The 27,751-nt window shown below is 39.5% G+C and overlaps 2 protein-coding genes across 12 annotated transcripts in view; one reads left to right on the top strand and one right to left on the bottom strand.

The window, feature by feature from the left end:
* The window catches only part of LOC124310444 (collagen alpha-2(IV) chain-like), a 34,913-nt gene extending 12,203 nt beyond the window's left edge, over window positions 1-22,710 (bottom strand). For all 6 annotated transcript variants that reach the window (XM_046774394.1, XM_046774398.1, XM_046774396.1 and 3 more), the window contains exon 1: window positions 22,560-22,710. In XM_046774394.1, the coding sequence (XP_046630350.1) occupies window positions 22,560-22,595 (36 nt within the window). In that variant the 5' untranslated portion in view covers window positions 22,596-22,710. The remainder of the gene's footprint in view (window positions 1-22,559) is intronic.
* Window positions 7,538-17,467, top strand: LOC124310445 (uncharacterized). 6 transcript variants are annotated; one of them, XM_046774404.1, is made up of 6 exons: window positions 9,658-10,283; window positions 11,779-11,850; window positions 14,541-14,757; window positions 14,939-15,759; window positions 16,434-16,603; window positions 16,817-17,467. In XM_046774404.1, exons 3-6 carry the CDS (start codon window positions 14,556-14,558, stop codon window positions 16,857-16,859), a joined length of 1,236 nt encoding a protein of 411 aa, XP_046630360.1. In that variant the 5' UTR covers window positions 9,658-10,283; window positions 11,779-11,850; window positions 14,541-14,555; the 3' UTR covers window positions 16,860-17,467. The 6 variants fall into 6 exon arrangements, 5 of the variants coding, with proteins under 5 accessions (XP_046630360.1, XP_046630357.1, XP_046630358.1 ...); XM_046774401.1 differs by having other exon boundaries at window positions 9,678-10,283; window positions 16,447-16,603; window positions 16,817-17,220; XM_046774402.1 differs by lacking the exon at window positions 11,779-11,850 and having other exon boundaries at window positions 9,678-10,283; window positions 16,447-16,603; window positions 16,817-17,220.
* Window positions 22,711-27,751: the final 5,041 nt, after the last annotated feature.

The raw sequence follows: 27,751 nt of genomic DNA, 5'->3' as shown, positions 1-27,751 counted from the left end.
ATCGTTGTTCGTAAAGCAGACTTCAACACTCGTCAAACGTTGAATCGCATCATTTGTATAACCCTAATTCAATAACAACCTTATCAGTGTCTTTGCCTGCGTATGATTAAGACCTATTGCTGCAACACAGTGACGCAAAATATTCGTTCGTTCAGCAATACCACGTATTCGAGTAACTTGTATCGTTAATCAATTAGATGTTTTCAAAGGTGTCCATCCCAGTATACCATGGTAAGTCATCGATATCGCGGGTGTCTTATGGCGAAATTCGTTTAACCGCTCGGTCAAATTTTATCAGAGTACCATGACTTGTGGACATGTATGCGTTAAGAATCTCTATTTTATTGATACTTGTAACCGCAAGGACTAAGGATGAATTTTCGACGGTCCGTGAACCGCGACCTAAACTCAGAATGAGAAAGAAGAGCTGATGCTTAAGCTGTCAAGAATTTTTTTGGGTTTATCGCTTAGCACACGATTTGTATCCTGGTAACGGTGACCCCAAGTTCTCCCCTCCGCTCCGCCGTAATCGGGACTCTCGTAACACACATACCAGCTGTGGCTCATCGATTGCCTCGAATCGAAATGGTGCCGGCCTTCATGAAAGTAAAAGGATAATCCGTTCCGCCCACGAGACAAGACGAGGTTCGGTTATAGGTCAAGAATCATAATTCGACAACAAAGACCGAGGCTGCCTCTCGCGGTGTTGGCAAATGAAAAATGGAATTTGTCATCGCAAGGATCTTCCATGTTAGCACGTCAGCCAGTTGTTGATCACCGACAGAATAATCAAATATAGAAATTCTTTAAGTACATTAACGCGTGAGTGTGCGATTAGTTAAAAGAGCCATTTGTGTCACATTGATTACATTCTCGGTGAATCACCGGCTATTAATTTCAAACGAATTGCAAATTTTCGAACGTTATTACGTCATTCGTTTACCTCGATAGTCGAGCCTTGTTCTCGTGCTACCAAAAGGAAGAAAAAAAAACATTTGTATAAATAAAACCTGGACTTGAAAAAGTGGATGAATACGTTTTTCCCAGACTCGAGCGACCTTGTCTTGTACACGATTGTTGTATATAAAGAAGAATGATGCCAACACGGCTACATGTATCTACCCATACCGGCGTTTATGCGAGAAAAAATTTAACGGTACGTTCCACAAGGTTGACCGTTTGACTATTACGCTCATCACTAACACGGTACGAGTTACGTATGCTTAACGGGTTAGACGTCGATTATATGAATTTTGAAACCATGTAGTCTTCTTCTATCTTCATCTATTTGTACCGAAGCGATTATACCACTTCGATGATTATTTGCTCGACAGATTTCTTCTTGCTTTTAACTACTCACATATTTCTTCCGAAAGCTAAACGGAACGGATACTTTGACGAATACCCAGAACCTTTCCTCTGGGATTTCAAAGAATTTGTCGCTGAAGATCCAAGCAAGTGGATCGTGGGGTTATCGGATGTACAAAAATATATGGTGCACGTTGAGCCAGACGATTTGCATGTATTACTCACGAAATCGAAGCACAAAACCCTGCTCGAGGGATTTCCATGTCGTCTTATAAACGTCGAACACTAAGCACATGGCTTAAGTTCGAAACGAGTCGCAGGGAACCGCTGTATCCGATCCGGCCTGAACGGAAAATACAGAAAGCAATTGAAAGAGAAACTTATTTCCAAAGTACTAATTTAATTGCCAACGGGAAAAATTAGTGGGCAAACAAGTTTTGAGTTATGCCGGTCCGAGTCTTGCAATCATAATTCGGTAACGAATTCTGGATAGTATCCGAAAGCAAAAACTAGTGTGAATGGAGTGAGGAACTTTAATTATAAAAATTAACACCGCGTATTTTGAATAGGTTCTTAGAATTCAGCTATAAAGACGTCTCGCCTGTTTGTGATTTCTCTTTCATTGTCGGGATTTTATTAGCAATCAGCGAAACCATGAGACAACTCAAGCTACTGTAGCCAATGAGGTGAGCAAAGATGTTTGTTTCACCGATGCCGTCTTCTAAACGTGAGAAGCGTGAAGCGTATAGAGTACTCGACGCGCCAACTCAGAAGCGAGTAACTCTTACTAAATTACTTGTTTGGACAAGTTAATTTTATTTTATCTACCTAGCAGTTGGCTTCGAGGCTTGCATTTCTATAGAAATACCGCAAGTCGTGGCCAAAGTACTAAATTAAACTGTGCCGGTTGCAGCAGTGATACAACAACCGAAATTCACCGGAATAACGTGAAGAAAAGACGAGGATAAAATAAGGGAAAAGTAGCGTCCAAACGGGCAATTTTTGTATCAATATTGGTAATTTGTCAAGACTATGAGTCCAATCACATCCAGGAGTAGCTAATTGAATTACCAATTATATTTAAAATTGCCTAACGCGACAATTTTTTTTTCTATTTTATTACCACACCAAGTTTTGGTAGTGTGCAATATGTACAGTTGCATATTGATGGGTAAGAATTTAATGTCTGACCGGTCAGCACCTACAGCACCTGAAAAACAGGTGTGAGACTGGTTATGGATGAAAACGAAAGCACTCTCGCTCTCTGCTACAAGTTTTACATTCAAGGACTGGCAGGTGTCTGTCCGTTTCGTTTCAGACAGCTCAATTTGGTCAACGCGAAGAGATGAAACCGAACATAAAATAGAATCATCTATTGTATCGATCGTGCAAGTCCGTGTCGCGGTTGATTTCGTCCACCGTGAGCGGTGGGAGAAGCGAACAAATGAATTGGGTAAAAAAAACAAAATCGGCACAACCCTGACAAGTTTCCAACCACAAGAGGAGCATCGTGAACGATCTTCGTCACATCGATCCCAACAATTTTCCACTGGCAACCTGATTGCTGCCGAGGCATCGCAATGTCTTCGTACCGTGCAAGGTAATGCATATATTTGGAATATTCGACTTTCACCTGAACGCGTGGGCGGATCCACGTGCGAGTATAATATCTATTGTGTTACGAATACGAGGTGGCGGCGAGACGCGGAGCTGTCAAGAAATATGCACGCAAGGTCTCTCACAATCAGAGCAGAAGGCAAAGCTTGAGGCTCTTTCCCCGTCCCGGTTCGAGATGCGGCAGGCTTTCGGTTCTGCGGCTGTCTCAAAAACGCTCCTCGCTCCACCCGTTCGACTAAACGTATTATGCGACGCAAGAGTGAAAACTCGAAAAGAGAAACTCGCTCAAGCGAGACAAATAAATTATTTAAAATTGATGTAAATTTGAAACTCACGTCTTGCCCCGGCCTCTGTACGATTTGTTTGTCAACCGCGAACCAACGAGTCGTCTCAATGCGCGCCTTCTCTTTCGTCGAACTGCTAATCAAAGCAACACCTCCGAGCTAATATCCTCTTAATGATTGACGCCGTGCCGAGTTGATAATATGCCCACTTTGTGTATCGACGGACGTACATTATACCCGGGTCAAATGACGCGACGTCTTTCTGGGGCGAAAGTAAGGTGAAATTTTATACATATACGCTCGTGTAACGTATCCACCGATATTTTTGGCCCTGGTGCGCGTAAAGCTTCTTTTTTTCGGCGCCAATCCGCCTCTGCCTATACTTGACTAATTTGTCTGCCGTAAATTTTATCGTATTACATGCACATACAAAGGTTGACAAGTTTCCTGCCTGTCGAGGCAACTTACTCAAAGTATATGCCTCAAAGTTTATCACGATATACCGTGAAAATATTATCGACCGTATGCATATATATTACCAAAACTGAAAATTTTCCGACGTAATCTCTTCAACAAGGGATTTTTCGGCTCGGTGCGTGAATTCCTTTGGAAAAACATCACGTACTGCGTATGCGATTTTCTTTTATCGCTGATAAGAAATCGAGCTCTGAGGTAGCGAAAAAACGTACTGCGTACAAGTTTATTTATCTACTCATTTATACCCGGATTTTTTTTCTGAAACAATTCAAACCAAAGGTTTGTTCAATAACACTTTTAAAGTTCAATTTATAATGATTACTTGTTATGATTCGAATTTGAAGCAAACAAATCTCGGTATATCGAGGAATATTAAAATCTCTGCTCAACTTTTCTGTTTAAAAATATTCCTTTCAGTTTGAATTCCTATCAGAGCTCGAGCTCTGGTAATACAGACATGAATAAAAACCATAGAAAGGGGCTGAAATCGATTTCTCACTGTTTCATTGTAATAACATGCAGATCAGTATTAATAATATGCAGATTGATCCGACCACATCTTGTGAGTTTCAACACAGATCGAGATTCCAATTGAGACTCGGCTTAAAATGAGAAACAATATATTTCGGAGTAAGAAGTAAAGAAATACCTTGGCAGAAGCTGTAAAATATAAATCTGAATAGCTATCATCCCGCGTTCAAGATTCGCGACAAAGCCGTTGGTTCGAAATCCTGTTTAAATAACACAACTCTTTTTGTGCCATTTTCCGCGCAAAAAATGTATCACGAATGAAGTTTTTAAAGTTATTCCCAATCTCATTACTTTCGCGAGGTTTTCATTTCTCTCCCGTCCCGGTTCTCATCGATATGTACATGCGAAATCAGCAGATAAGGAGGTTTACTCACCGTCAAGTAGACATAAATCGACAACCTAGCGGTGAATCAGACCGACTTCATACTATTGATTTCGATTTTTTATTTGAAACTTTGCATCGAAAGAAGTGGTTGGGAGATAATCACTGTTTGACTGCAATGCGTTTGTCTAACTATATTTTCTTTGAACTCGATCTTTTTCTCATAATGTGAAACAAACCTGCTATCGTAAACGATATAAGCTATTATAAAACACGTAGTAATCACATTCTAATTACCTAGCTCGCAAATGCCGGTGATGATACTTTAGTCAAAACGGCCTCAAAATTAAGCGATGACGATTGGAGTTGGTGCCGGAGGAAAAATTCTCCGAACTAAAAACTACAATCTTTTACCAGTTAGCAATAAATTTTACAGCCTGCTGCTGTCCAAGCAAAGCCTTAAGTTGAGACTGAATAATCGCTGTTAATAAAACTACAAACTATCTACCGACTATATTTTCACACTTTTCTCCTACTGTGTCAAATGGCCAAGAACGCTAAGCAGCAAAGCTTACAATTGGACATTTTGAGGGGTCCTACTCTACACTCAATTGAAATTAATCACCGCCAACGTCTCTGCAGTTCACCAACTTTCGGAAACTCACCGATTTGCATGCCAAAAGTATTAATGAGTCGAACGCGATACGTTTTAATGGGATTAAATCTTGCGGAGATCGCTAATTAGACGGAGCCGCAAGTCTCGAAGTAATCTCCGTCTACACCGACAATCAAATCGTGCAGTACAAATAATGGCTCTACCAACTCCAGCAGCCTCGTTGCGGTTATCAAGAGGCTCTGCCTTCCAGAGACAATTCAACCAGCTAGATGTGGTGACTTAATTACAATGAGCTGGGCCCGCGGGGCTAAAACGTAGTATCCATTAACCCATCTTCGACAGCCGAGTAGGGTGGACTTTGACACGGTGACAATGTCTTTCATGTTCATCCTAATAGATATTTTGCCCTCCGTCTTATCGGAGACGAACTTAAACCATAGGTCTGAATATCGCGGGCGAATTTTTTACACGGTCTATTATGCGTACAGATGTACGCGAAACGAAGCGAAATATCCCAACGATCAATTTAAATCGGATTAGCTCTTCACCCCGTTGTACTGATTTCCTGAATTAGGTATTTTTATGATGTACGTTTTTAGAAACTGAACGTCAATGTATGCTGCAATAAAGGGCATGCTCATTATTCCAAACTCATAACAACCTTACAGGCTGTGCATGATTTCAATCTTCAACTAAGAAACTAGGAGTATTAAATCCCTCTCCAGCAATTTGTAGAAAATTCATTTACTGACTTTAAATGAGCTGAAATTTATTGCGATCGTAAAAACGGGCCTGTTCCTTGATGAAAATTCACGCTCTTTGGCTAATATTAGCTATTCTCTACGTCGAGGGAATGTCGGAGTGTGAAATTTGGTCGACAAGAGCTGTAAGCCAAGCTTCGTTGAATTGCAATTTCTTTTCTTTTTTTTTTTTTTTCTCTTTTGCTTGCAATCTGTTTTATTCTCTCGACGCCCAGCAAACGGTAAATCGGGTAAAGGTTATACAGAAAACACTGACAGCCCGCGTTTACTTGTCGCTTTGAAAATATTGCGGCTTTCATTCGGCCTGCAATCGACACAATGAACTTGAACGCTTTGCGAAATTCATTTTATCGGCCAGTGATATTACGCGCATGGTACGTATTTTAAATACCTATAACGCGTACAATACCAATGTCACGAGCATTCGGTATTGCTGCTTGATAAATAGTGAAAACAGTCTATGGGTTTTTCACTTTTATTTCACTACTATCGTCATTATTCCTTTCATGTTTCGCATTTTTTTTTTCTCCTTTCGACGGATATTGCAAAGTCAGCCACCCCATGCAACATCTGCAGCGCCGACGTAACGTCATCTTAACTTGACAGCCGACGAGGTATGAAAAGGTTAATATATTCCAGCAATTCTCTATCCAAATGTCGCAAATTCTAACGACTTCAACGACTTCATGACGGTGATAATTTGCCAGAATATACAAGCATTTCAGCGGCAGTATTTTTGTAAAAGAAATTCGAACCGTGAGTCGCGTAGATTAAATCCGTAAGATAGCAGAAAAATATCTCTGTTAATCCTTGTTACGGAACTCAGTCATATATATCCTGCGTAATCGTAGAAGATCGTAGAAATTTATTTGCGAACCGTATTTTTAATACACCCACACAACCGGGTATAAGATGCCTAGCAGTTACGAAAGTAAGATTATACTTGCAACGAAAAGTCATCAATTCCAGATGACCATTCGGCTTGACACGCCGATCATTGTCCCGCCGTAACTGTTATACAATTTAATTTCAATATGGGTAGAACTCCGTGCAAAGATTTGATATTTTCCAAATCGGCTGCTGTGGCATTTGGAAATCGTAAAACAACGCGTGAAATATGTTGACTGTTTACCGGTTGCTAAATTAACCGTTTTAGCATCGTAATAGCCAAATCTCGATCTACGTCTAGCGTTAATTGCCAAGGCTATTAGTCGGGTTATCAAGCGCATTTGAACATTTGCCACCGCAGTATTTTACATTAATATATATGATCTAGCGCCAGATTATTAAGCCACTGAAACACGCCGGTCTGATGTGAGTGAAATTTGACAAATTAAAAACATAGAAAATGAGATACAGTCGCTCGGCTATATTATTCTCTGGGAGACTCGATTCGCCAAACTAAAATGTGCAAAATGAATAAAGAAATAAATAATCAGCGTTGAAAATGACACGGCTTTCAATTGATTATTGGCGATTTCCTTTTTTACTCGGATACTCATTCAGCTTCTCATAAGTTTAATGACATATTTTCAATAAAAATTATAGCGTGATCGAACCTCTGCCGTCCCTTTGCACCGAAATTAATGTACCGAGCGTCTCGAAATTCTTTTGATACCTCCCAATAAACACACACCAGTATAAATTTCGTATATGAAACGTCGAAGTCGTTTAATAATGGTATAAGTATAAAATTCAACCGTATCACATATACTGTAATATTTCGGATGGATATTATTCGTATGATTACTCTGTTTATTATGCGTATTTCATTATACAGAAGTTTAAAATACGTATTATTATAGCAAAAGCAACGTATAGTATATTTGTTCATTATTCGTACGAAAATCGTTTAAAACTTATATGTTTAACGATGTTGGTACTCCATCTTTCAACGTTTTATCAGAATCGTTTCATTTGAATTTACAAATTACGAGCTATTAACGTTCACGAAATTCGTTTATGATTTTGGTAATCACAACATATAATATTCATTCATGACACAACTGCCAGCAACTTTAATTAGACGTTTATCATACTTCCTATTCACCATTGCACAGCAGTATATTGATTGTTTTATGAACGTATATCTTCGACTATTATAATGTACGTTTTATTGGTATTTCTGATCTACGCGTGATAGACGTTTATGAAATTCATTTTCAATCTTGGTGTCTACAACATCTATATATATATATATTAGGGTGTGTCGAAAATGAACTTTTTTTTTTTCTTCGCTCCTACCACTCAAAACTTTAGGTTTTGACATTAAAGAGGTCCTCGTTCAAGGAGGGCGCTGTAGCTTGAAGTTTAGAAGTCGCTCAACGAGGATTTAGGTTTCCCATCTAATTAACACGTAAAAAATATTGTTTTTCGTTCAAAATGATGTCAGGCAACCATAAAATTGGCGATGTCTGTATTTCTTGGCTTATTTGAAAGCATGACTCATCCCCTAAACGATGATAGGTCGTTTTTCGACTTACCTTGTTCCAATTTTTTTTTACGCCACTTTTCGACCACAATAGTCACTTTTTCAAGTTTACAAAGTCTCCAAGGTATCAATGAGTCCAAAATGAATTGCTACAAGTATTGATTCTTGATTCGAATATAAATAACCAATTCTAAAAATTGGTAAATTCCGTATCTTCAATTTTATTCAAAAAACCATGTTTATTTTGAGAAATTTTGTATGTTTCACTAATTTTTGGAATTGGTTATTTATATTCGAATCAAGAATCAATACTTGTAGCAATTCATTTTGAACTCATTGATACATTGGAGACTTTGTAAACTTGAAAAAGTGACTATTGTGGTCGAAAAGTGGCGTAAAAAAAATTGGTACAAGGTAAGTCGAAAAACGACCTATCATCGTTTAGGGGATGAGTCATGCTTTCAAATAAGCCAAGAAGCACAGAAATCGCCAATTTTTTGGATGCCTGACATCATTTTGAACGAAAAACAATATTTTTTACGTGTTAATTAGATGGGAAACCTAAATCCTCGTTGAGCGACTTCTAAACTTCAAGCTACAGCGCCCTCCTTGAACGAGGACCTCTTTAATGTCAAAACCTAAAGTTTTGAGTGGTAGGAGCGAAGAAAAAAAAAAGTTCATTTTCGACACACCCTAATATATATATATATATATATATATATATATATATATATTGTACATTCATCATACAACTACCAGCAACCCCAATTAAGCGCTTAATTATTGCGGTTTTCCACTATTGCACAGAAATATATTCATCGTTTGATGAACGTATTTTTTCAACGATTATTGTTCACGTTTTACTGCTACTTGTGATCTACGTTCAATAACCGTTTATGAAATTTATTCAATATCGGACTATTTTCAAGATACATTGAATTGTATAATATGTATATTTGATCAAATGGGTTCATACTTGTTTTACTTCAACACGATTGAGGAAAATTCAACGTTGAGTACAATATTCAGATTATGAACGCACTTTTAGTATTCATGTATGCGGAACCGCCTGATGCCAAGCGGTGGCCAAATCAGTTGATTATCTTATAATTAGTTTCCGAAAAATGGACTTTAATTACCCGTTATTTTGATGCCAATATTATGTGGTAACTAAAGCTGAACACTGATCTTGTATTCATTTACCGGTGCATGGAACATAGATATAACCAATAAAAGGAAGAGAATAAAGAAGTGTCCGAAACGTGAATAATTTCGTACCAAGAATAATAATTTATTGTACATTTTTATAATTATTTCACAATATTGGTTATCATATTATAATATATTAAATCTCATTATTTGGCACGAATTACGTCAAGACTTCAATATCTTGTATGAGTACTTGCTAAAACAAGCGTTCATCATATCCTGTCGCATTTTTAACGTCGTTTGTACGTTTATTTTTCGCGCTATTTTATCGGAGTTCTGTGCGTTATACATTGTGTCACTACTGATATATTATTCTCCTGCTCTGGTGCGTCAGCGTCGGTAACGCTGCAAGCTAGAGTAAGAGCGCAATAATTATATGTAGAGACAGAACTTATCCCATGGACCGCGCATTCATACAGTAAGTGTAAGTATAGCGAGTGGTAAGACAAGGACAGCTCGGAATAACACGGGCATATATGGCAAAGTTGATTCCCTTTTGGGCACGATCTCTCTGTCGCTCTTGCGTCTCCTCTATCTTTGTCTTTGTCTGGGAGCCTATATTCATCCCCACCCTTGCAACTGGCCTCAGGCGCTGGTTATGGCGTTATTCGTCAACCGAATGCGGAGGTGCTCGGATCGATCGGTGATCGTGTAGCAAAAAAGGTGAGAAGCTATTGTTAATCTGCGGCCTAGACGGAAGAAGCAAATTCGTCATTAAATAACGCTGGTAAGTACAACTACATATTTTTCCAAATATGGTGGTATTTTGTCTTAATACATCGAGCATTCTTGGTTGAAAAAATAATGTGTTTTGCAACTCAAATTCTGTCTCTTCTGTATTTTTTTCTTTCCTTTCTTTTCTTTCTTCAAAAGAAACTATGTGTAATGTTCTGCGTCTTTTTCTCTAAACCAAACGATGTACCATAAAAATATGGAATAGTTTATTGTTTATTATATAACGTTCATGAATATTTTTGAACTGTTTTTAAACGTTATTTATATGTGTTAAGTTTACTATGATACGTATATTATAGGTTAATTATATTAGTTCTTGTCGAATTTGAGGAAAACTTCATGTTAATAATCATCCCATGTGATCATGCGGTTATTAGTAACTTTTGCTCTGTATTGTTTGAAATCGGTTTCGTGTTTATTATTTTTTTAGATACCGTTTCAACATATCTATAACATACATATGAACTCGTAGCATCTTCCAAAGTAACAAAGTATAGTAATACAGCCACGTAAATATTTCTGTGCCATCGAAATCACAGAAATATTATTTTGACAATATTTTTTATTTTCTTTTCCCTTCAATTGAAAATAACAATTATTATCCATCAGAAGAAGACGGTCATGTTAGACAATAGAGACAATAGAGAAGATCCGTAGCAATAAAGCTTTTTCACCAGTTAGTGCAACAACTTATATAGAGGTTTATTAAAAATTATGTATTTTGATCCAAAATTCTGTTTTGTGTATATTTTCTTGGATTTGGGCTGAATAAATATTAAAAAGGGATTTGCACCTGAATAATTTTGTAAACACTGGTAAAAATAGTGGTCATCTACCCATCAAACGTATATAATACGCAGGAAATTCGTAACAAGTAATTTTATTCCATTGGATTTGACTTTGATCTTTACCGATAAACGTATAGTATACTCATGATTTACGTTCAGTAGTAGGCGTCATGATATACTATTCGAAAAGTATTAGAATATAAGCAGGACATCGGCCCAGAATTGGTTCAACGTTAAACTACGATCTTGTTTAATTTGTAGTAACAATAAATAGCGATACATAGAACTATAAGTACTATAGAATAATAATATTAGTAACAGTACTATCTAGTCCTGAAATATATCACGATTCCTACTACTGAACGTAAATCATGAGTATACTATGCGTTTATCGGTAAATGTCAGAGTCAAATCCAATAGAATGAAACTACTCATTACCTGCGTATTATATACGTTCGATGGGTAGCTGACCACGTTTTTTATTCGTGTTTACAAAATTGTTCGGCTACAAATGCCTTTTTAATATTTATTTAGCCCAAATCCAAGAAAATATACACGAAACAGCATTTTTGATCAAATTACTTAATTTTCAATAAAATTTTATATAAATTGTTGCGCTAACTCGTGTAAAAGCTTTATTGCTATGAATCTTCTGTATTGACTCACGTACTACGTTCATTAGGTTCATTTAACTTTTAGTTTTCAGAGTGGTGTGCGGATATTTACGACAAATAAGGCAAGCACGTTAAAGCGTACATCATTTCTTGTCTGGTGTGTATTATTATTTAGTTTTATAACATGCCTCATGATTTAAAAGTTCTGAGTAAACGACATTTGCGTCGCAAAACAGCTATAAATACTCGTAAAGTATTACTGAGTATTGCAGGCAATAATTGTGCACTCGAGCACCTTACGAAATCACAATTAAAAGATGCTAGTCATGAACATGTGTCTTGTATCGGAGAATATGTGCACTCTATAGATAGCGATTATGATGTTGATCATATCCATCAAAGTAATGAACAGAATGAAGAAAACTCTAATTCGAACCGCGATAATAAAGATTTCAAAGACATCGAAAGTGACATAGATAGCATCAAAGCTACGTTGTACAGTTCTGAAGATAATTCAAGTTCCGTCAGCGATGAAGTGCATTTAGATGATGAAACGAACTTTGTTGAAAATTTGCGCGACTGGGCATCTTCAAATAACATCACACATAACGCGATCGATCAATTGCTAGCATTATTGAAACCAGCACATCCTATCTTACCCTTAAGTGCTAGGACTCTACTTCACACGTCACGACGTATTGAAACGTTAAATTTAGACAACGGAGAAATGTGTTATTTCGGTTTGGAGAAATGCTTGAGACAAAAACTCGAGTCAGGTCTCAAAAAAGGACTGTCACCTGAACATACGTTGCGAGTTGATTTTAATATTGATGGGATTCCCGTTTATAAAAGTAGCGGAACATCATTTTGGCCAATTTTGGGACGCAGTATTTCAATGATCGATGATAGCCCATTTGTAATTGGTGTTTATTATGGTACGGGTAAACCGATGCCACTATCTTCATATTTACGAGATTTAATTAAAGAAACGTCACGTTTAAGCACCAATGGTTTTGAGTTTAATGGCACCAAATACTTTGTCAGAGTTGGTTTATTCGCGTGTGACGCGCCCGCGAGATCTATGTTGAAAATGTGTTTAGGACATTCGGGTAAGGATGCTTGCGAGAGGTGTAAGATTCGCGCAGTTCATCTCAACCGTAAACTGTGTTATCCATGTGACACCGAATTCCAGAAGCGAAAAGATAGTGATTTTGTTGCACCTAGTGAAAACGATCGTCACGTTAAAGGACGTTCGCCTCTTTTAGATCTTTACGTGGGACTAGTCTCCCAATTTCCTTTAGATCCCATGCATTTAATCTACCTGGGAATTTTGAAGAGGTTGCTCCTTAAATACTGGGTCGAGGGTTCACGTGATTGCAAATTGTCTAAGGATATTTTGTTAGAAATTGAACGTATAATGAAACTATTGGCGCGATATGTTCCGGCAGAGTTTCCTCGAAAGCCCCGTGGATTTTTGGATTTGCATCGATGGAAAGCGACAGAATTTAGATTTTTCTTGTTATATTCCGGCCCTGTTGTAATGCGGGATGTGCTAGATCGAAAAAAGTACAAACATTTTTTATTATTGTCTGCCGCCGTGTATATTCTATCGAATACAGCCTTGTTCTCGCGTTTTCGAAACATCGCGCAAGATATGATCGAAAAATTCGTTACTCAAGGTGCTAAGATATACGGACAAAACTTTGTCGTATATAATGTACATTCGCTGCTGCATGTCATAGACGACGTAGAACGATTTGGCCCATTAGAAGAATACAGTTGCTTTGTGTATGAAAATCATTTGGGCCATTTGAAACGACTTATTCGATCGAAACGCTTGCCGCTGCAGCAGCTGAGTAATCGACTTGAAGAACTAAGTTCTATTCGTAAAACTAATTGTCAGGAAAAATTTATTCCTAAACCCAAATTTATTGGAAATTCTCGTGAATGTCAGGCTCTGGAAACGAAAAAATTCAAAATATCAATAAAAAGGCCGGATAATGTAGTAGCTTGTGGGACAGAAATATTAGTGATCAAATCAATCCTTTTCATTGCCGGAGAATATAGAATTATAGGTACTCCGTTCAAGTACAAGCGAGACCTTTATCAGAAACCTATTAAATCTTCCAAACTAGGGATTTTTTTCGTAAGAAGTTTCAACGTAGCGAAATCTTATCGCGTCGATGATATATTACATAAATTCGTCTGTCTTCCATTTAAAGATGGTTTCGCAGTAACTCCGATACTACACGAAATGAAATAAAATTTTTATTTTTTGTTAAACATCTCAACGAAACGAGCTCTCGACAAAAAACAGATGATGAACCTACGATTCTCGGCAATGTGTACGAGGAAGAGGGATTCGTTCAAGACATGTATAGTATGTCTATGTCTACCTCGCACACATTCCCGAGAATCGTAGGTTCATTATCTCTTTTATATTAAAAGTTTGCTTCAATTGAGATGTTTAGCAAAAAATAACATTATCGTATACCTATTACCATATACCGTATATGCCGAGTCTAATTTACCTAGTAGTCCAATATACCCAACTCTACCATATGTTCATAACATCACTTTTGAGCTGATTTATTATAGTTTTGTACGTCACATTGACGTTCAAGTATTGGTTAGACATGCGTTCCCAAAATCTTCATAATGTTTCATGATCGATTCATCTTTTAACTTATATACTACCTTGCATATTCCTATGTTGATGTCCTAATTAAAAACTTTTAAACTGGCACTTTTTGCTCAGAGTGGAATAAAAGTGCTTGAATTTTGATCAAATATAAATTTATACACCAGACTAGAGAATATGATACATTTAACGATGTTTTTACTCAGTCGTGCTGCAGAACTATGTATGCGGTGATTGAATTCTTGGTTGGCGAAGATAGAGAATGCGCATTGGTACCAGTTCTTTGGCTGGTCGAAAACAACACCCAATGTTACTGGCCACGGACAAAAACTGAAGATCATTTTACAAAACTTGTAAAATCAAAGGCTGCCTATGAAAAAACATGGCCAAAGTTTGCCATTCACAAAGTACTGCATACCGGAGGTGATTATTGGAACGTAGAACTTTTTTTTACAATTGTATACGGATTGAATGTTTCAATCATATTAATTTTCACTTGGATAAGAGTTACGACGATATATTTTGATCATATTGTACATTTGTGATTAATTTTGCTAATCAATGAGCATTCGGTATTGATTGATATTCCTTGATTAACTAACAGATGACTACCACGACACCGAAGCAACGATGGCGCGCCTACTGGAGCTGGGCACGTCCGATGAATCCGGAATAATTCGCAACATCGCTAAAAAATCCACTGTAATACCTCAGCAAGATATTACCAATGACGTGGACGAGAATGAAGCTACGAACAGTGATGATGTCGAACCTGAGCCGCAAAAGAAAAAACGTAAACACAAAACCGACAAGAAGAAGGCTAAAAATCGACACGTTAGTAACAAAAAAAAAAAAACGAAGCGTTCTCGTGAAAGTTCAAGTAGTTTAGGTTACACCTCTTCAGCTGACGAGAATTTGCCACCGTCCGAAGTCGATGAATCGACTTCTAACCGTAATAAGAATACTCGCTACATTAACTCAGCCAAAGGATCTACCAAAAATCAGACACCAAAGAAAAACTTGGCCCACAAGATCGTACAGCACCAGTATAATGATAATTCCCATGAGTCACCGAATCAGTTGTCTGGATATGAAACATCAAATAGAAACATTTCTAGTAGGATCATCAGGTCTACCACGCAATATGACTTATCAAGATCCTTTTCACAACTTGAACCTTCAACCCCGACCACATCACGCGAACAGAATACCTTTGAAGAAAAAACTCTGCAGTATTTAGAACACATTAAATCCTACACTGAACAAAACCATCTGCTACTACGTAAAATCTTCTCAAAACAGAAGGAAGTCAGCATCGACGTAACAAAGAAACCAGCCGAATTCCCAAAACTTCCTCTTAACTCCATGGAAGACTTCTCCAACCTCGAAAATATCCTGAAATCCGAAGAGCATCGAACTTATTTAGTGAGTAGACCTTGCAATCATATTCAAAATATGTATGTCATGACATACGGATAGGTACTAATACCGAGCGTATTCTTCAATGAGGGCCAACCCCCTCCCTAGCGCAAACCAACACAGGCACATGAGGCTCGGCCGGGAGGGGATAGAATGCCAGTGGCCATGTTAGTCTCCACTCGACCGAACTTCACGTACGCGTCATGTGCCTGAGTTGGCTTAGCACTAGGGAGGGGGTTGTCTCTCATTGAAGAATACGCTCGGTATGTGTTGACTGCAAAGGAATAATGAAAATTACTACAGGCATACAGAATTGCGGTTCGTAACGTTTTAACCCTCTCGGACCGTATGTTGCTTCTACGCAACACGCACTTTGAGGCTTCATAAAACTGTATCGGTCGCAAGGTCAGGGTTCTAACTGCATAGTTCCATTAAGCAAGGTCAGATGGCCTTATAGATACTCCTAAACCCTGAGGTAAACTGCTTTCACCCATCGAAATATCAATATGGTGAGAGATTTTCATTCAACATGAAATCGGTCTCGGTCTGATCGAGAGGGTTAACGTTAAAAAATGCTGAAAAAATATTAGGAATCGACAATCTCCAACTAGTCAAAATTGTTATCGATGTTGATAACAGTAAGAATATTTTGAATTCAATTCGACATTCATTCATTTTAGTATTTTGTTGCAGACCGGGAAACTGGCTTCTATTGGAGGGACAAGCGGTCGCCAATGTGTGTTGGCTATAATGAGGTCACTACTCACAAACGAATTAGCGATGCAATTCAATTGGGCAGGGAGGGACAAAGTCTCATTTCAAAAGACATTGACAATGGAAACTGTTTACGGTAATGAATAATTCATGAAATTTTCGAGAAACAGTTATTACTTGGATTTATCGTGTGAAAACAATATTATTCACACATTATTATTCAAATTATGCAAACTGTTAACTTTTTTCCCAATATATTCGAGATTCATCACAATTTACATTGAAATTATTCCTTATCAGTTATCAATATCGTGATATTGTACCTTCCTTTTGATGTATTTTTTCTCAGAGGCTGTGAAACAAACCTTTCTTGGCAAGAAGGAAATTGGTGATGCAACCGAAACCAGTGTTTCGTGTGCCGTGAAAGACTGGTTAAAACTAGCTCGATCACGGCATACCTATGTACGAAAGAAGGGCTAAGAAACTGTGGTAAACGTCAACTAATTTTAAAAACAGTCATATAAAAGTACAAATCATACAGGCATATAAATATTTCTGATATAAGTGTAATATTCTTAGCGTTTTCTGTTAGTTGTAACTACCGTGAAGACGAAAGTATAGTGTAGGTTGAGCTGTGTCTATGAGCTACAAGATGTACCTTTTTTTTTGATAAATGAGTATTTATAGATATAAGATATTTGTGTAACGTTCTAACAAAGATATAATAAAATCGATTCACATATATAAACTAAATTCGTACGCTTTCTAACTCAACCCAGACTTGTTTCTAGCTAACGTGAAATGATCTTCCTCTATAGCAGTGTACTATATACGCTTTCAATTACACATCCAAGATACGTTATGTATTCAAGTCTAGAGGTCCAATTAAAAACGTTTTTTAACACTGTATAATATTCGTTTAGACATAAATAATGAAAGATTAAAGCGTCATTAACAGAAAACATTTTGTCACGTTAGTTAAACGGACATTGTCAACACATTTTAATAGAAAAAATTTCCTTCATAATTTGAGTTTTAAAACGTACTTGCGAAACGTCTCTTAGTAGTCATCAATATCCAAATATTAGACGATTACCATAAATATTAAAATAACGGATTTTCGATACGTTTTATCAACAAATTGAGATACGATTTATAAATGTTTGGTTTCAAACGTATAAAATTTGCATATGAACAACTATCGTAAGACGTCCACCAAAAACGTTTAATAAACCGAAATCACGGCGGACATTCTTCGCAATAAAATACGTAGGTGCTGCACGTTTATTCTACAGAATAAAACGTTCTTTTTTGACGAATTTCATACGCTTTATATACTGGCATTGTTTATTGGGCTATCACCCGGTGAATATTGTCGTCACACTTTATACTTCCCACGTACCTAATAACGGCTAGTATTGATTCCAAATGTGTGAAGGGTGAGCGTAGAAGAGCCGAATCAATATACCTAATTCACCCTCGCGACTCACAAGCCGTTCCAATACGGCGAAGAACGTTGCAATACACGGTGACAAATCACCTTGGCACAAATTCCTCGATTCATGTATTTTCCGAGGAATAAGCAGAGACACATGGAGAGGTAGAGGAAGATAGATTGGATTTTTATTATTCCCTGCTCTTGCCAGACCGTAGAACAAGGTGATCCAATCTATCGATAGAGGAAATGAATGGAAATGAATACAGTGAACTGAAAATAAGATGAAACACGTATAGGTATAATATATGCGTCGAAAACGAGAAAGCGTGAGATGGATAGATTCGATAGTTTATTTCTGTGACAATAATGGGAAAAGGCATAAAGAGAGCATTTAGAGTAGAAAGCCTAAATGCTGACTTGATCGAGCTTGCAATTATTTCCGATTAAACTGAAGAAAGGAAGGAATAAGAAAAAGTGAATGAAGAGAGATGAATGGAGGGAGTCTACTGACAATGCAATCAAGATGCCCGCATGGGGCGTAAGTACATTTTTCGGAAAGCTTACTGAAATCACCTAATCCAGCCGTAGGCGACAAGAGAAGTGACCTGAGCAACAGTTCTGGAGTCAAGTAAGAGGGGATTGAAGAAGGAGAGAAGGTTTAATTGCTGCCGAGGGTAGACGGTAGAGTCTAGGAAAAGAAATTGACGAAGAAGTAATCCGAAGCAGTGGATAGAATGCCTTGATCGAACCTTAGGCTTTCGATCGGGTTTCAATTTATCGTATTGGAAGGAAAACCAACAAGCCAAGGACGCGTCTCTGCACTCCCGTTCCTCTCTCGGCAGGAGCTCGAGAATGCGAGGACTCGATTTTCACAAGGTACGCGACGTTGGGCTCCAAATTTAAACTTTTAAATTGATAATCGGAACAAAAGTGTGTTTCAGCGTATTTCACGATTCGTCGAAACTTTCGAGAATATTTTTCAATCCGCGGCCATTCTCTATCTGTGCGATCCGATGTACATTATATACGGATATGTGATGAGTCAGCTACAAAACCCGAGCACCTCGCCAGAATTTAAACCCCCGAAAAAACCGAAGCTGACAAGATGAACGACAAAAAGGAAAAAGGAAAGGTTCGGAGTTGCGCAAGTTGCGACGGAACACGTTTTACGTACGTGGATGACGATCGAAATTCTTCATTTAATTCTCGACGCACGTCGATACGTGCGGACGATAACGATTTGAGAACCACCGATCGAAGACGACGACCGACGATTACCTCGAGGAATTCAAATCGTCGACCGGTGTAACATTATCGCGCTACTCGCCACGATCCGTCAGTGTCTTGAATGAAAATAGTGAATGAGGACATGTATCAGCCCGCAAATCGAGCCGTACATAATCTTCAGAACTTGACCGACGAATCCGACAGTATAACAAACAGGTTCCACGTGCCGTATACCAAATAAGAATACACGAGAAGGAAGACGATGCGGTAATCATTCTGTAAATAAATCTCATCGCGTGTCTAAACCGAAAGGTGTGAAAAGGAGGTGATTCGTCGGGCCGAAATCCGGTTTGATAATTCAATTCGCAAAAGGATTAAAAAAAGAAACCAGCGAAATACTCCAAGTTATTTAACGGGACGAGAAGAGCTTTCGAGTCGCGATTCAATCGATTTCATTCAAGGGTACGCAATGCATCGGTCCAATATGCGCGGCTTATTCGGAGACAAAACGACGGCTCAAATCCCCGATGGAACCTCGCCGAAATAAACGAAATTTAACTTGTCCTGGACAAAAGTAGGATTCGACCGTAGGATTCCCGAATAGCCCGAAGCGTCGAGGCGACGAAGACTGGGCAGCGTAGATGAACGCGTTAGTCGCAGCGTCATCTTCAGTGAAAGTCTCTCTTACAGAGTTGCGAAATAACGTGTGCCAGGCAATATCGCCCTCGGCGATGAGTCCGGACGACGACCGATACTCGAGCCTTCTTGGATCGCAGACCGTTTCTGACACACTTTACAACTTCGAGCTTGAACGAACCCGCGGGAATAGCCGCCCGGTCCTTGTTCCAGAAGTCGAACGAGGTGTAATCGACCATTTTTCGAGGTTGCAAAGGCGGGAATAATCGCTGAAAAATCCGAACACCGAGACGCGGTTCTTGGATAAATGATCACTTCAGAATTCGTTTCTCCGGCTGCTCACGAGGAGCCGATCAACCGCTTGTTACACCGTCGTATTGTGTTGGCCGTAAGTTAACGAAGACTCTTACATTTCTCGAGAGTGAAAAAAAACTTTCTCCGCGAGGCGAGAGCCTTACGGAGCCGGATAAATATTATTATAACAGATTACGGACGAACTGCAGGCGATGCAACGGCTCCACGGTAATCGATTACTTAACGACGAGATGTTCGTCTTGATAATCAATCGAAGCACGCTGCCGTCGCAGGAACAAGAGATTGACCGATATGGCGGAAGGAGTGGAGGAGATTGACTGTGCAATGGTTCTGAACCTTGGATCGTAATCGCGACGAAGGCTGGAAAGGGGCTTACAAAGAGACCAAAGGATCGCGTAATCTTCTTCCACGTGTGTGGACACATTATGCGCGTACCTACATGTGCAAATAGTAAGCCTGAATTTAGATATCACCGTATAAACAGCCGCTCTATGCTGCCTGAAAACTGGAAATAGTCTTGCAAGAGTGAGTAACCAGAGGATTTTGCCTCACCGCCGCTCGATGCACCCACGTGGCTACAAACCGGAACAAATTAAACAACCTGTCTCTAACCAGCCTCACACGCCAATTAAGTTACGGCGCCGAGAAAGGTGGATTCCCTGCATTGCGTTTATTTATATTATACGAGTTCCAAAATCAGGGAGGAACCTTTTATTCTTGTCAAAATATTTCTGCTCACCCATTCGTAATTCAAAATCGCAATGACGCAGTCAACTTGTACGTTCGGGGGTCAGAGATCAGACGGATGTGTTGAACCTTGATGGCTACTACAGATTAAATGATTTATGTACGTACGGGACAAAAATTCGTGTTTGTAATTGTCGCAAAAAATGTGCCTGAGATTAATGGTTCAGAGTATACCCGTTTTCTAGATTGCAGGTAAAATTTGCGGTGCAAGGCAGTTCAGAAACTGATTTCACAATTTTTGTTCCAAGGGTGAAACATGTGTCTAGGCCTTTGAAGACCATTGCGAGTTACTTTTTGCTTACATGTACTTGTACGACAACGCCGCGGGTTGTCATCCAAGGAAAAAGCGGCTGAGCGTGAATTATGCGCTCAGAATGTAATTACATGGGACTGCGGAGGCGACAAAAAACACTGAGAAATTCACCATCGGAATACGTATGCACATACGTACCTACATCGTTAGAAAACATAAGTCAAGTCATCTCAGAATTTGACTGCATTAAAATGTGAAAAATGCAGAGGATTGTTTGCAGCGTAAGTAAAATAATCATAAGCGTTGAGCTTGATCGTGTGACGATGGTTTTGTCTTGGATTGATAATGGTAGTAACACCAGAAAACACGTCACGGCTTTTTTCAAGGTAGCCTATCACCCTTACCAATTAATGTCAACAACTTTTCCAATAATTCGTAAACAATAACTGAATTTTTTACTACGCCATATCGCCTCTTCCGAAAAGCCTTCAAACAAATCAAACGGCGAAAAGTCGAGCGGTCGTATAACATTTCCTGGATAGAGTCATGAATGAAGTCTAGTGTACCGGAACAGTGACTGAGAACGAAGATCAATGGAAAGCGTTGCCCGAATGACGTGCTCACCTTGGCGAGAAAGGTGCGATGATTTTTGCATCACCGAGCATCGACGCGTCAGATATTGCAGCTCGAAGTCCGAGCCCTTGATCGCAGATTTTACCGAGGAAACATTTCTTATGCCGGCATTGATGTCTCGTCGCTAAGTTTAAGTCTCGCGTGAACGTCGCGGTCTGAAGCCTCGAAAAGACGACGAAAAAGGTGACTGTATTGAGAATATCGCGTGGCTGTCAAACGGTGATTGGATCATTATCATTTGCGCAACATAAAAGTTAAATATTTACTCTCCGGTGAAGGTTAGTTGCTAGTTTCTTCTTCTAATGATTTATGCGCAAGTTACCGAGTAACCCGTTAGACTTTGGCTTCCAAATAACTCGCGAGAATTTTTTAGTTTTGAAATCGTTTGCGCAAAATTTCAAATTCAATCAACGCTCCAGTGTATACAAACTCGTCGGCGATGTAACCGAAAATTAACAACGACACGATAATTACCGATTGCGACAATCTCGAGTCACACGATATTATTCAATTCTATTTTACCTCGGAATATCGATACTCAGATGACGCGGCGCAGATTGCAACGATTAAAAATACTCCCGGAGTAATTCCGACTGCGAAAATAATTGCAACCTATGATGATCGCCGATTTTATCATCGATTGGCTCTACCGAAAAAGTAAGAAACGCCAGAGCTACGCTGACCGTACGAACGAGGAACACTAAATATTATTCTCTCGGAAATAATTCATCGAACCCGCACTACGGAAGCAACGGCGAAAACACTTTGACCTTGGTTCACATTCAGAGTTCACACTAAAATCCCGGCGAAGTGGTCCAGATTCAAGGAATAATGCTGACGTACCAGGGTGCAGAGTGCGGCCTTGTTTCGCCCGTGCATCCTCTCGAGAAAAACCGGGGTGAGCTTCTCAGCAATTCATAATCCCCTCCGACTCACTGGTGGGAAAGAGGTTCTCTAAGATCACAGGCTGTGCGGCGTCCAAACTGAAGACTGAAGATGCTGCTTGCGAATTGAGGCTTTTATGGGTCACAGGGTGGGGATCACCGACCAACACGGTTGGCAGTACCATCATCGCGGTGATTCCGGGACGGGCGAAGGATCGGGGAGGGAAATGGTCCATCATGTCCACACGACTGTTGGCCGTCTCTTCTCCTCGGCGCCACTCTCAACCTCGTCTCTGTTACCGAAGAAGCCGAATGTCGTTGGCAAGAATACCGCCGGTGCAGCATTCCTCCGTGGCAAGCCGATCGACACGGTCCAAAATCCAACCGAACATGCGGAAAGAGACGTTAGAAAATTCTTCGCGTGACGCAAGATTCAATTATAATAATACCGTAATTTGGAAGCAAGTTCGATGTACGGTTGTTGATTCAATCACTTGACTCCGAGTCACTTGTCGACGCAATTATATGCAACGTATCGTAGAATTATGTCGAATACCCGCCGTTTGTAATTCATCGTCAATTTACCTGCACGGTGTAATCATCTATCTTTCGCATTGGTTCCTCGTACGAGTAACTGATTGCGAAGCAGTCGTCTGAACCGATCTCACCGCGATTCAACCTTGACCCACTCTAAGGTATAACAATGAATTTCAGAGTCTGGAAGAAGCTTTCTCGGAAAAGTTAGTTGTAATGATTTTCCGACAAATTTACACTGTACTTGGACCAGTTCGACTTCTGCACTCGTTTCACTTATACCTGGTCTGTTACAGTGCGTGAAAGCGATACCTTGTATTTCGGACGACAAAGATGTCGCCGGTTGATCAATTGCACAATTGCCATGCGGACGCACAACGGGTTTCTCATGTTGGGATAACCCACGCAATAATTCCTTGCGGTTGGTACTGAGGCCGTTATGGGGAACGATTGAATTGAATGGTGTAGGCAAAGGTGCCGCGTTAAATTTGAGGACTCTGCGTCCAGCCGAGGTTCGTGTGCCTTTTGATGTTCTTAATAACTGGTAAATATATCGTCCTGGTTACTCAACCGACGTTTAGTCTCGATAGCATACCGCGAGTGTTATAATAACGGGGACAAAATACGATAAATAATGCGGGAATAATGACAGCCATAAACTCGGAATTCCACTCGAATATTACCAATAATGGGATAGTATCTCGCCTCCTCTTACGCCGAAGGTTTTGCATGTCTTCTCCGAGTTTACGATGCTTATACATGTATTACAACGCTTAAGACAAATACCCAAATCGAAGGTCGATCAAAAGGCCGATACTTATTTTATATCACCACAATACGACTTACCCGTGTCTCTTTCTTTTATCTTCCGAAGTTTAATGCTACTTTGAAACGTGTGCTTGACCCGAAGACTTCGTCGACGGCTAATGAATCGGTTAATTTACGCGATTCTAAACTTCTCTTTCAACAAACGACCTCGCCAATGTGACACTGATACCAGCTCTCTGATATTCGAATATAATAAACCCAGGCGGCTTAACTTGTCCGACTATTTATTGCTGAGATTTAAATTATTAGATACTCGCACGCTAGAGGCGATCGGTTTCAAAATCGTTTCGCAAACACACCCGCACACTCGTTAATTGCCTGTACCGAAATTCGACGAGTTACTTTTCGTTTTTTAATATCGTCGGTCTCAAAGTTGTGCTGGAATAACCTTGATCAATTTTTATGCCTTTACGGATCAAGGGATGAAATTTATCGTCGTACGCTGTCGGTGTGATAATTTCGTTGCACCCTATGTTAATAAGCTCGAAGTTAGAGTTAATCACCTCTGCGTATATATCGAGTTTTTCCCAGCTGATGACGAAATTCGTAACGACAAAAGCTCGGGGCTGTGCAGAGGAACTCCGTAATTACTGCTCAACTCACAATCAGTTCGCAATTTATCCTCGGGTTAAATGGATCAGGATAAGTCGCGAGATTAATTTCCTCGAACTTTGATCAATGGTCAAGATAAATCAATTCTTTCCCCATATCGAAAGTGCCTTAAGATACGGCTTTGCCCGCGTTCATATCCGATTTACCAAACCGAAGTATCGTCATTTGCACGTCGCTGACTCGATCAAATTAATTATCAGATATAAAATACGTCCAGTTAACTGAAAGGACAACTGCAATATCGATGCTTGAGTAACCCGTCCCCTGCATCCAGAAAAATAAAACGCGCAATGACAAGCCGTTTGTCCAAAGATCGAGACTGATAAAAAGCCTCCGCCAATATAATTGCTCCGACTGCTCGTTGGACTGCGAAAATCGCAACCTCGTAACGAGCAGAACCGGCTCTTCAATCGGCCGGCCGAAGGATGGGCCGAGAATGTTCGAAGCGAGTTAGAAAAAAAGAACCAGGCAGACCGACGAATTCCTTTCGAGGGCCTTTCTACGACCCTGAAAGAAAGCGAGAAGATACAGAAATACGTATAAAAAAACAGGATTACCATCCGTGGGCAGCTCTGCTGGCGTTCGCCACACCGATGCACTCGGCTACGATATGTGAAGTTCTATTCTCGTCCGCTTTCACTTACGTAATCACGTGTGAAGTTATTTCTCACCAAATTCCTAAATACCGGTATTCCGGATAAGGAACTATCAAATTTAGAGACAAAAACGTTCCTCGCCCTTCGGATCATCATAAATCTCATCATCGTTACGCCACGAGTGAGCTCAACTTGCGGACCAAACGTGGCAAGGAGAACTATTTTGAATTCGTGAATAGTTTTTATTTGATTTTAATTTTCATTAGAATTTCACTAAACCTTTCATCTCCATTTTCAATCGCAGAGTAAGCAATGGATGATTTCTTGTTTGAAACGGGAGGACATCACCCAATAGTCAAATTATGTAAGTTTCCTGATCATTTCCAAGAACTTCAGAAAAAATGACCATCAAAGTTCAAAGCAGTGGTTCGAGGAAGTTGACATCAAAGTATGATCTCGCTAAAAAAATACGTCCCTCAAGTACGCGTATAGCAATTATGAAAATTGAGAAACGACGTTACTCCACAGGAAAATTATTCTCCTTTCAACGGACCGCGAGCATGGTCCAATAATTAGTTTTTTCAGTGCTATTGATAATCAAATTGAAATACTGAAATCTAAGACTAATTCTCGCTGTCAACTTTTGCGCGTGGTTCTGTGACGCGAAATTACTCAGCCTGTAACGAATCCTTCTGTATGCACACTAAGTCAAGAGCAAGCACGCAGCATAATTCTATCCACCGGTGAATGAGACGGTGAAAAACCTCCTCGCCTCTCGTCGAACGTGGACTGCGAAATCATCTCGGTGCCATGCTGGGTATGCGTGTACCTTACCTTATACTCGTGTGCCAAGCGTCTGGGTAAAGAGGCCAACGCTCCAGACGCCCCTCGACATCCGGGAAACACAGACGAAGAGAATTTTTTCCCCAAGACTTGAGATAACCCCAAAAATTAAACCAGTCGTAGCCAAGTACAACATCTGTTGATTTCTTCTACTCGTTAAAGACTTTCTGGACATTTCACGGACTACCAAATTCTGGAATCACGTATCAATGGATCATCTCTTCGAGTCAACAACCAACCGTTAATTATACCCAAAAGAAAATGACCCGGCAGAATTTTTCCGTACAAGATACGCCATCGGAAATCACACCGAACAACACCTTGGACGAGAGTCGGAAAGTAGTTATTGTCCATCAATACTAATACCTATTAGCGTGTTGTTCACGGAGGGAGATTTTATCGTGGAAACCGGGTGTAGAGCCGCGGTAAAGAGCGCAAAATGTAAATTTTTAACCAAGTCTGTGGCCGCTGTTTAACATTCAGTGGACAGTGTGTGGCTGGTTCTACGCCGTTAACATATTGTGAAGGGTCTTGGTAAGATCACGAGCAAAGGTACAAGTCTGGACGATACGAATGGCATGGACTTAAAACTCAGACTGATTCACGTGAGTTCCGTTGAAATTCCCAGAAGCTTGTAGCTTGAACGAATTTCAATGCGCGAGTTGGCCGAAAATGGAAAATGACAGCAGCTTGCGGGCATTCGCTAGAAAGTTGGCCTGTAAGTCGAGTCGTAATTATTTTTACGGCCGATATATCCTTACAGGTTGCATGTTTCGACCGAATTTCATACATGCTGAATCGAATTTCGGTACACTGTGCATTTTTTTTTTTTTTTTGGGACTGACGTGCCTGGAATTCATTTTTTCAACTATGCGTAAAGTAATTATCGCAGGAATCTATCGCTGTCTTTGGAATTACAATTTTCTATTAACTGTACCGGACTTACGAGACGCTCACTCTTAAAGTCATTATAACTTAATTTGACTCAAGGTGAAATTGATAGTCATGACGTACAAAATGCTTCGTTTACTCAAAACACAAGTTGATAACAATTCTATTTCTTTTCGCGGAAGTGCATCGCTTTCATAAATGTTATGACTTGACAGTTTCCGTATGTACTCTGCCGATGGCTAGTGGTATAAAAGATTTAACAAAAAAACTAGCCCAAACTTATGACACCCGGTAGAATGTTTATATTCAACATCTTTTGAGAACCAGATCTGCATTTCGTTTGTAGGTTTAGTGATGAAAAGAACAATGAAAGAAGTCGAATAACCGAGTATTCTCCGCCACTACCAGCATTCATTTAAATTCATTTTTACCTATCTTAAATCTTACACTTTTAGTTAGGTAGATAGACAGCATAGATACAGAATTACTGCAAACGATTTAATCGCTACATAAAACGATCTTTTGTGTTATGAGTTTCGTTAAATTTACGCCACCTGAACACAAGACTTAATACTTAGTCTTGAAGTAATCTACTAATCGCAGAACTGTGTGAATTAATTAACTTCCATACAACGCAACTAAGTCTCAAATTCCTAGACGTGGGCTAACTCGCTGTATCGTGAACAATCGCAATTAACAAGTTGCGCAACATTGTAACGAGTTAAATTACAAACTCAAGCCTAATCTGGAAAATGGATGTACGTATACGCCTACCTGAACTAAATTATGAAAACAAATTTAGATACGGTATCAGACCTTGTTCATCGAACGAAATTTTGGACTGCGG

Source organism: Neodiprion virginianus, chromosome 1 (assembly GCF_021901495.1).
Source record: "Neodiprion virginianus isolate iyNeoVirg1 chromosome 1, iyNeoVirg1.1, whole genome shotgun sequence".
NCBI lineage: Eukaryota > Metazoa > Arthropoda > Insecta > Hymenoptera > Diprionidae > Neodiprion > Neodiprion virginianus.
Note: the sequence above shows the minus strand (reverse complement) of the source record. Positions and strands in the feature narration are given on the sequence as shown.